This window comes from Propithecus coquereli, unplaced genomic scaffold (genome assembly GCF_000956105.1).
Source record: "Propithecus coquereli isolate 6110/MARCELLA unplaced genomic scaffold, Pcoq_1.0 Scaffold210, whole genome shotgun sequence".
Classification (NCBI taxonomy): domain Eukaryota; kingdom Metazoa; phylum Chordata; class Mammalia; order Primates; family Indriidae; genus Propithecus; species Propithecus coquereli.
This window is the reverse complement of record NW_012146079.1, coordinates 1,271,807-1,282,431: the sequence shown is the minus strand read 5'-3', so window position 1 is coordinate 1,282,431 and position 10,625 is coordinate 1,271,807. Positions and strand designations below refer to the sequence as shown.

General features: G+C 34.4%; 1 protein-coding gene across 2 annotated transcripts in view; it reads left to right on the top strand.

The window, feature by feature from the left end:
* The window catches only part of FH (fumarate hydratase), a 43,768-nt gene that overhangs the window by 9,165 nt on the left and 23,978 nt on the right, over nucleotides 1–10,625 (top strand). Inside the window, exons 3-6 of one of the 2 annotated variants that reach the window (XM_012644395.1) lie at nucleotides 1,907–2,017; nucleotides 3,518–3,694; nucleotides 5,262–5,444; nucleotides 10,495–10,582. In XM_012644395.1, the coding sequence (XP_012499849.1) occupies nucleotides 1,907–2,017; nucleotides 3,518–3,694; nucleotides 5,262–5,444; nucleotides 10,495–10,582 (559 nt within the window). The remainder of the gene's footprint in view (nucleotides 1–1,906; nucleotides 2,018–3,517; nucleotides 3,695–5,261; nucleotides 5,445–10,494; nucleotides 10,583–10,625) is intronic. The other variant, XM_012644394.1, reaches the window with a different exon arrangement.

The following is a 10,625-nucleotide window of genomic DNA, read 5'->3' as shown; positions in this document are numbered from 1 at the left end:
ATGAAGTCATTAGCAATAGAGCAATTGAAATGTTAGGAGGTGAACTTGGTAGCAAGAAACCTGTGCATCCCAATGATCATGTTAATAAAAGCCAGGTCAGTATATGATCTCTTCTTTTTTTGTTATAAATTATAAAGCATACCTGAGATTTTTCTTGTAAAACAAGGACTGGCCTTTTGACAAGGGGAGTTCATTCAGCTTATATTCTTAAACAAAGAAGATTTGTTATGTGTCTTATTTCTTTTAGGAATCTTGGCTTTATGTCTCAAACTTCAGGAAAGTCATTTTTAGGATACCTAAATTTAGTATAGATGTATATTTTTATTGTTTGGTTTATTTTTAAAACCCTTTATTTTGAAATAATTTCATATTAAAGAATTACAAGAATATTTCAAAGAGTTTCTACATTCCCTTCACTCAGCTTCCCTTGATGTTAACATCTTACATAACCATAGTACATGTATCAAAACTAAGAAATTAACATTGATACAATACTCTCAACTAAACAGACATTTCTAGGATTTCCCCAGTTTTTCCACCCAAGTCCTTTTTCTCTTTCAGGATCCAGACCAGGCTACACATTACATTTAGTCATATGTCTTAGGTTCTTCCAATCTGTGACATTTTCTTGGTCTTTTGTCTTTTGTGATTGTCTCAGTCCGTTGGGGCTGCTGTAACAAAATACAATAGACTGGGTAGCTTATTAAATAACAGAAATTAATTTCTTGTACTTCTGAAGGCTGAAAATCTAAGATAGCCACCAGCAGATTCATTGCATGGTGAGGGCCCACTTCCTGGTTCATAGATGGCCATCTTTTCTCCATGTCCTTATGTGGTGGAAGGGATGAGGCAGCTCTCTGGGGTCTCTTTCGTAAAGGCACTAATTTCATTCATGACGGCTCTGCCCCTGTGACCTAATCACCCCTCAAAGGCCCCACCTCCTAATACCATCGCCTTGGAGGTTGGGATTTCAACACATGAATTTCGGGGGGATATGCACAGTCAGACCATGGTAGTGACCTTGACACTTTCGATAGTAGTGGTCAAGTATTTTGTAGAATGTCCCTCAATTTTTGTGTGTCTTTTATTTTCTCATGATTAGACTGAGACTATGAATTTTGGGAAAGATTATCATAGATGTGACGGTCCCCAAGGGACTGAGTTTTGCCAGGTCCTAAATATTTTTGCAAGTCACATAGTCTCTTTGAGAGCTTGGCTTTCCTACTTTTAAAGTGTTGACTTACCTCACAGAAGTTTCCTAAACATAATAAATAAATGTTCATGAAAGACTATGCACTGTATAATTGTAAGATGTTATAATTGTTATCCTCAAATGTGGTTGTGAACTATACTTCTCAATATTTTGCTGTCAATTATTAGTAGGCAGATGTAATATGTATCTTATATAATATGTATCTATATATATACACACACAATACATTTAGTGTATTTGGTATATATAATACAGTTCTGAGCATATGCTAGGAAACCAAGTCGCTTCTTATTTGATCCTAAGTGACCTATGTGACTTGCCACACATAAATGTTGAGTACCATATACAGAGTTTTGAGTGTTAGTGAGTTTTTTAATTGAAACATTTAAGTTTGTTTATTGTTGCCTCTGATTTAGCATTTTATATTTCTTTTGCAAAATTTCCAACAGAGCTCAAATGATACTTTCCCCACAGCAATGCACATTGCTGCTGCAGTAGAAGTTCATGAAGTACTGTTACCAGGACTACAGAAGCTACATGATGCTCTCAATGCGAAATCCAAAGAGTTTGCGCAGATCATCAAAATTGGGCGTACTCATACTCAGGATGCTGTTCCACTTACTCTGCCTTAAATAATAAACTTTCGTGATTAACTAAATTATAAATTTGGGATACTTTTCTGATTAATTTTAGATCCCAGTTATTAAAGCTTTTGGCATCTTGAAGCGAGCGGCCGCTGAAGTAAACCAGGATTATGGTCTTGATCCAAAGATTGCTGATGCAATAATGAAGGCAGCAGATGAGGTGGGAGATGATAAGTGTGTTTACTTAATAGCGTCAGACTAGATGATGATATACTCTGGCAGAAGGAAGGGACATTGTGAATTCTTGGGTTAATAAATTTCAAGGTCGAGTGTTAGCATTATTGTTTAGTGAGAATATTAATATGGTACTTAAAATATTATGACAAAATTTCTGGATTATTTTATATCCTTTATGTTTAAGCCTCTTGACTTCCTTATTAATTTACATAGTTTTAAGAAAATTTTTTGGAAAGACACTGTTGGAACTTTATTTCTTATTTTATGTATAAATGGTTCCTTTTAAAACTAGTTAATTATTTGATAATACATATCAAGGATGTAATTTCACTAATGCATTAATAACATTGCCTTAAGGAAGCAAGCAGAAATGACAGTTTAAGAACTGTATAAATAGTATGTAGTATTGTTCATTACAGTACTATTTATAATAATAACAAATTAGATGGTATCTAACTATAACAGCAGCTTATGTAAGTTATGGTTACATTGTGAATTATAGAAAATTAGTTTTTTGAATATTGGCATAGAACAAAGCCTAGTCTATGAGAAATAGGAAAGTTTGCAAAAATGTGTATGTATTTTATAATCCTAATTTTGTTTAGAAAAAAATAACAGAAAATGTGTTCACATACATATCCACCCAAACAAATGGTGCATGGGATAGAGACTGGAAGGAGATGCCAACGTGCTAAAGTCATAATTTCTGAGGAGTAGAACCACAGTGGCTATTGTATTCTTCTCAGTTCTCAAAATTTTCTACAATGATTACCTATTATATAACTAGAAAAAAAGTTTTATTTTAAAATAGATCAATTGTGCATTCTGATTTTTTAAGCTAAAAATCACTCCAGAAGTTATACAGGCACTCTTTTAGAAAGCATACAATCCAAAAACTAACATGAGCTGCAAGTACAAAAATACGACAAAAATAGGGGCAAATCTGGGCAGTGTTTGTTTCTACATTTGGCGATTGCTGCTCATTGGACATCTGTGCAATGAAGTAGCTATTAGTGAACTCACATTTTCAAGTCACTGGCTCATTATGATGCTGACTCTGGTGGTAACATCTGTTGGATATTCCTGCTGAGCACCAACAATAAATGTATCTGAAGACTTGACATGCTTGCCAGTCTTAACAGGTGGTCTGCTATTAGAGGAGGCAGTTGGGGAAAAATTAGGAAGATGGCTTTGGTTCAGTTTTCATTTGTAACCAGTGAATTGTCATGCCATTCAGAGTAGATAATATTTCACTTTCCAAAGTATCAGTGGTTGGAGCAAGTGATGGCTGCAAAAGCTTAGATTTGTGGAACAACTGTACTCAAACTCTTTGGCACCATCAGTAAGTGATTTAGCATATGAAACAATGAACATCTTTAAAATAGTTTTACAAATGGAACTTACTTAGTCATGGTCAACTAAAACAGCTAAAAGAATATTATTTCTTATTTTAAAAAATTCATTTTTAACATTTTTCCTGCAGGTAGCTGAAGGTAAATTAAATGATCATTTTCCTCTCGTGGTGTGGCAGACTGGATCAGGAACCCAGACAAATATGAATGTAAATGAAGTCATTAGCAATAGAGCAATTGAAATGTTAGGAGGTGAACTTGGTAGCAAGAAACCTGTGCATCCCAATGATCATGTTAATAAAAGCCAGGTCAGTATATGATCTCTTCTTTTTTTGTTATAAATTATAAAGCATACCTGAGATTTTTCTTGTAAAACAAGGACTGGCCTTTTGACAAGGGGAGTTCATTCAGCTTATATTCTTAAACAAAGAAGATTTGTTATGTGTCTTATTTCTTTTAGGAATCTTGGCTTTATGTCTCAAACTTCAGGAAAGTCATTTTTAGGATACCTAAATTTAGTATAGATGTATATTTTTATTGTTTGGTTTATTTTTAAAACCCTTTATTTTGAAATAATTTCATATTAAAGAATTACAAGAATATTTCAAAGAGTTTCTACATTCCCTTCACTCAGCTTCCCTTGATGTTAACATCTTACATAACCATAGTACATGTATCAAAACTAAGAAATTAACATTGATACAATACTCTCAACTAAACAGACATTTCTAGGATTTCCCCAGTTTTTCCACCCAAGTCCTTTTTCTCTTTCAGGATCCAGACCAGGCTACACATTACATTTAGTCATATGTCTTAGGTTCTTCCAATCTGTGACATTTTCTTGGTCTTTTGTCTTTTGTGATTGTCTCAGTCCGTTGGGGCTGCTGTAACAAAATACAATAGACTGGGTAGCTTATTAAATAACAGAAATTAATTTCTTGTACTTCTGAAGGCTGAAAATCTAAGATAGCCACCAGCAGATTCATTGCATGGTGAGGGCCCACTTCCTGGTTCATAGATGGCCATCTTTTCTCCATGTCCTTATGTGGTGGAAGGGATGAGGCAGCTCTCTGGGGTCTCTTTCGTAAAGGCACTAATTTCATTCATGACGGCTCTGCCCCTGTGACCTAATCACCCCTCAAAGGCCCCACCTCCTAATACCATCGCCTTGGAGGTTGGGATTTCAACACATGAATTTCGGGGGGATATGCACAGTCAGACCATGGTAGTGACCTTGACACTTTCGATAGTAGTGGTCAAGTATTTTGTAGAATGTCCCTCAATTTTTGTGTGTCTTTTATTTTCTCATGATTAGACTGAGACTATGAATTTTGGGAAAGATTATCATAGATGTGACGGTCCCCAAGGGACTGAGTTTTGCCAGGTCCTAAATATTTTTGCAAGTCACATAGTCTCTTTGAGAGCTTGGCTTTCCTACTTTTAAAGTGTTGACTTACCTCACAGAAGTTTCCTAAACATAATAAATAAATGTTCATGAAAGACTATGCACTGTATAATTGTAAGATGTTATAATTGTTATCCTCAAATGTGGTTGTGAACTATACTTCTCAATATTTTGCTGTCAATTATTAGTAGGCAGATGTAATATGTATCTTATATAATATGTATCTATATATATACACACACAATACATTTAGTGTATTTGGTATATATAATACAGTTCTGAGCATATGCTAGGAAACCAAGTCGCTTCTTATTTGATCCTAAGTGACCTATGTGACTTGCCACACATAAATGTTGAGTACCATATACAGAGTTTTGAGTGTTAGTGAGTTTTTTAATTGAAACATTTAAGTTTGTTTATTGTTGCCTCTGATTTAGCATTTTATATTTCTTTTGCAAAATTTCCAACAGAGCTCAAATGATACTTTCCCCACAGCAATGCACATTGCTGCTGCAGTAGAAGTTCATGAAGTACTGTTACCAGGACTACAGAAGCTACATGAGGCGCTCAATGCGAAATCCAAAGAGTTTGCGCAGATCATCAAAATTGGGCGTACTCATACTCAGGATGCTGTTCCACTTACTCTTGGGCAGGTATAGTTTGACTAATTTTATTCAATTCAGGGCTTGGTACAAATGGCCAATGTATCACCCTCAAAATCTTACTGATTTAAAAGGCCAAATTTATAACAATTAAGTTTAGTGACAGAGATTGTTCTGTATCAACCAATCAGTAGATTCTATTGACATCCACTTAGAAGAAGAGCAGAGTATACTGGCTGTAAGCTAGACTTGGGTCAGCCTGCCTGGTTTCAAATCTTAGCTTTGCTATGTGTAAGCTGTGAGACACAGGAAAATTATTTAGCCTTTCTGTGTCTCAGTTTTCTGATCTGTAAAATGAGGAAAATAATTTTTCTTTCATAGGATAGCTGCAAAGTTCTAATAAGCTGATTCATGTAGAGTGATTAAAACCATGCCTTACACATAGTAAGTACCCATTAGTGTTAGCTGTTGTCATCATCATCTTCGTCAATATCATTATCATGATTTCTTTATCTTATTCTAAATTGATTGGTTATTTAAGATTTAATTTTAAAGTGACTAAGCAAGGTAGGTCTTACTCTTTAAAATTGTTTTGACCACATGTGATAGAGGTATTATTCTCTTCTCCAAGATATGAGGAAGCATTTTCATGTTTCTTTATCAACACCTTAAAGAATATCTGATAGTATTCATTGTGAAGGAAATGTAAAGAACAGGTTTTGTCTCAGTAAGCTCATACTCTAGTTTGGGAAGTAGGACATATACAAATGATATCTCTAGGTGATTATAAATGCTAAGTATCAAGTAATAGTTTCATAGAAATTGAGGTGAAGGTGAGAGTTTGGCTGCTGGTTACTTGGATAGTTTCTAATTTGTGGTTTTTGTTTAGATGATGGTAAATTCACACCTAACGGGTATAATGCACACTATCTGTATGATGGGCATACTTATAACTTTGACTCAAACAGTACAAAAGCAATTTATGTAACCAAAATGTTTGTACTCCCATAATATTATGAAATTAAAAAAAAGTTTGATCACTTAGCTTAATTTAATTATGGAATAAATGAGGAAAACTCAAAATGATTAATTGAAAAACAAATGATGGGACTAAATTGAACTCACTAGGTTAGGCTGTCCCTTATAGGCTGTATCTCATTTCTGTTTGCATCATTGGTTCTTAGTACCATGCATAATTTCTAAGGAGAAATAAATAGTATATGTGTTGGAGACTTTTGAGTATCCCTCAGGTTTCTAATTTTTTCCTTTTTTTGATGTGTCACATGTTGAAAATCACTATGCATTTGGACCATGACTCAGCCTTCTACATAAAGTCCTCGTTCTACCTGTTATGACAGAAAATTATGTTTTTCTGTTTGACTTTTATCAGAAGCATTTATACTTGCTTTTATTGGAATTGTCTTTTGAGTTTGTGCATTTTTCCCCAATCAAAATGTATTTCATAAGTGAATCCAGCTGGTATAGGGGTATGTGTGTGTATACCTATATATATGAACACAGTTGCTTAATGACAGGGATATATCCTAAGGAATGTGTTGTTAGGCGATTTCGTCATTGTGTGAACGTCATAGAGTGCACTTATGCAAACCTAGACGGTAAAGCCTACTGCACACCTAGGCTACATGGGATAGTTTGGGGTGGGGAACCTGCGGCCGTAAGGCCACATGTGGCCTTTTGACTGAATCCAAATTTCACAGAACAAATCTTTTTATTTTTATTAATACATTTTGTTTGTCTTTTATATTTTTATTTTTATAATGAATGTATTTAAAATACCAAAGAATAAAATAAGTTTCAACGAAATAACCAGACTGACCGGCACAATTAGAACATTAGTAAGCTATAAGGGCTAAATTGACAGCTGCTACGCTCATGATTTAGTTCTAACTTTCCCCGCCTGACTGGCGCCACTTCCGCATGAGGCTGGTTGAAGAGAATTTAGGGGGTTCAAGTATGCCAGTCTGTTAACAGCTTTGACAGTGGTGTACTCTGTTTCTGTTTGAAGTGAAATTTGTGAATAGTTGCACAGCTCGACAGTATTTTTTAATTTTGTTTGCTTAACAGCCCATCATGTCAAAGAAGACCAAGAGAATGCTAAAGGAAAAAAACAGATATTTTAATGAGGATTGGGAATTGCAATATTATCTTGCTTTTGCTAAAGATAAGATTATTAGCTTGCTTTGTGATACTGCAATGTCAACATTAAAGAAATTCAGTGCTCATCAGTGTTATAACACTCATAAGGACCACAAATATTTTAAAATTAGAGGGAGAGGCACAAAAGGTTGTATTGCAGAAATTAAAAGATGAAAAGCAAAAGCAAAGACAATTCTTTCAAGCAGCAATAAGAGCTGGAAATAATGCCACTGAAACAACTTATAAAGTACCTTATATATTTGGAAAAAAGGAAAGCTGTTCAGTGATGTAGAAATTGTAAAAGAAGGCATCATTTAAGTCGTAAGATGCTTAGACCCCAATAATGTTTCAAAGTACAAACAACTGCCTCTTTCATGGAGAGCCATGACTGATTGGCAGCATGAATTAGCCTTCAACTTAATAGAACAACTTCTCAATCAACTGATACTGCTGAGTTGGTGCAGGTTTTGTACTTCATTTGGGTCATAATGGAAGATTTTCTTTGCTACAAAGAGTTACTTGCTTTGGGCACTCTTGGGAAAAGAACACAGGGAATAAATATTTTTAACAACTTTCAAGATAAATACGAAGTTAGACGGAATTTGGTAAATTTAGTGAGTGTATATACTGACAGCGCACCTTCCATGACACGAAAACATAAAAGGTTTATTGCACAGATAAAAAAAGTGTTAACAGCTACAGATGCTCTCATTTCTTTTCATTGTCTCTTGCACTAGCGAAATATCTGTGCTAAAGCTACTATTTTAAGTGATACTTTGCAATAAGTTATAAGTATTGTTAACCATATTTGTGCAAATGCAACACGGTATTGTCAGTTATGTCACATGCTAAAGTTGAAGGGGATGAGGTATTCAGTGTGGATTTGCCCTATCATTCCAAAGTGCATTGGCTATCTCAGGGACAGGTATTAGCCAAAATTTTATTTCTGCAAGAACAGATAGTTAAATTTTATTAAGAATAGAATCAGCAATGTGAATTATTTTAAGATTTCTATAGAAATGCAGCATTTATATGTGATATATCAAATCAAAACAGCTTGAATATTTCTTTGCAAGGTAAAACTAAGTCTGTGTATGATGTGTGGCAAGCTATCTTTTTTAAAACACTTCTTCAAAAGTAAATTTCAGATGAACATTTTGCCCAGTTAGCAAAGGTCATTGATGAGCAGGGTATGTGTGAATCATTCGAAGAATATGCAGCTGTTATAGAGCTATTAATTGGAGAATAGAGTGAAAGCTTCACTGACTTTGAGAATCATGACATCACACTCAAATTAGCTTTTCAGTGTCACCTAGTTGATATCACCAAGGCACCTAAAGAACTACAGATGGAATTGATTGAGCTCTCAGTAGATGACATTTTAAAGTCATTGTTTGATGCTAAGAAAGATCCAACTGAAAGATAGAAAAATGCAGTAGAAAAATGCAATGGAAAAATGCCTTAGGCAACATGCCTGAAAAATGCTTTCTTGCTTTTCAACCACCCATTGCTGCGAATCTGCATTCTCCTACTTAAACCAAATCAAGATGCCCTTAAGGTTATAAGTGACTGATACCCATCTAGAGGATCAGCTGAAACCGCAGATCTCCATGCTGCAACCAAATATTCAAATGCTTTCCAACAAAAAGCAGACACAACAAAGTCATTAAAAGGTTAGTTAACTTTTACAATTAACAAATAGTTTACATTTTTTTGAAATTATTAAGTGTATAGTAGTTAGATTTTTTATAAAATAATGTACATTTTTAAGTATTTCTAATTGAAGTTTCTTGAATGAGGCCTTATTTGATTATAGCTAAATTAATGTGGCCTTCCAACGTGAAAAGGTTCCCCACCCCTGGTATAGCCTGTTGCTCCTAGGCTACAAACCTGTATGGTAAGTTACTGTACCGAATACCATAGGCAACTGTAACATAATGGTAAATATTTCATTAAAATTAGAGGGAGAGGCACATAGAAAACATAGAAAAGGTGTAGTAAAAATACGGTATTATAGTCTTATGGTAGCAGTTATATATGCTGTATGTCCTTGACCAAAACATTGTTAGGTGGTGTATATGAGTAATGTTCTGTCATATGGATTAGGTCTACCTAAAGGCAGTTATATCTTTTGAAATGTTTTCTTTAGAACAGTAACATTATTCATGGTTTTCAGGCAAGAAAAAAAGATAGATTTAATGTGGCCATATATTTTGGCTTGCCCAGGTTAAGCCCTGGTTTATGCCTTTTGTCCCTGCATAATTATTAATAGGGCCCTACTATGTTCAAAGCATGATAAATTCTATGGTTGCCTTAATTAAAGTGTGTCATAGTTTGGGAACCAGTGTGACATTGACAGCAGAATTAAAATGCTTATTGAAGCCATAGTCTGACTCTATTAGTATTTTGTGCTGTTCAGTGAGTCGTTTAGCTTCCCAAGTCTCTATAAAATATCCTCATGTTCCTTATCAAGTTTTTAAACTAAAATTATATAGAGAATATTCCATGTTTTCATTTTGCTTGTTAAGAGGATTTAGTATTTTTTTCTTTCTCAGAGTTGTCTGGGGCACACTAAAAAATAAGAAATCACTTCAGTTTATTTAGTAGATTGTGAATAAACTAATAATTTAATGTAGTAAAGTTGTTCTTTTTAAAATTTTATTTCCTGTATTGTTTTTCTTTGCTTTCTGGTAACAAAAAACTAGATTATAAATAGCCTGCTACATGTTATCAGTGGCATTGCCCTGCCTTATAGTTTTATAAACCACCGTCCTTCAGCATACTTTGCTTATCATATGAATTAAACTAGTATAAATACCACTTGGATAGTTTATAATTTAGTATTTTGAAATATATTTTAAAAACCTTCTCTTCAATGCAGTTAGAGTAACTTACAAGCCATTAGCAATTATTTATTCTCATCTTAATTTTCTTCTCTTTTCAGGAATTCAGTGGTTACGTTCAACAAGTGTCATATGCAATGGCGAGGATAAAAGCTGCTATGCCAAGAATCTATGAGCTTGCAGCTGGAGGCACCGCTGTCGGTACCGGCTTAAATACTAGAATTGGCTTTGC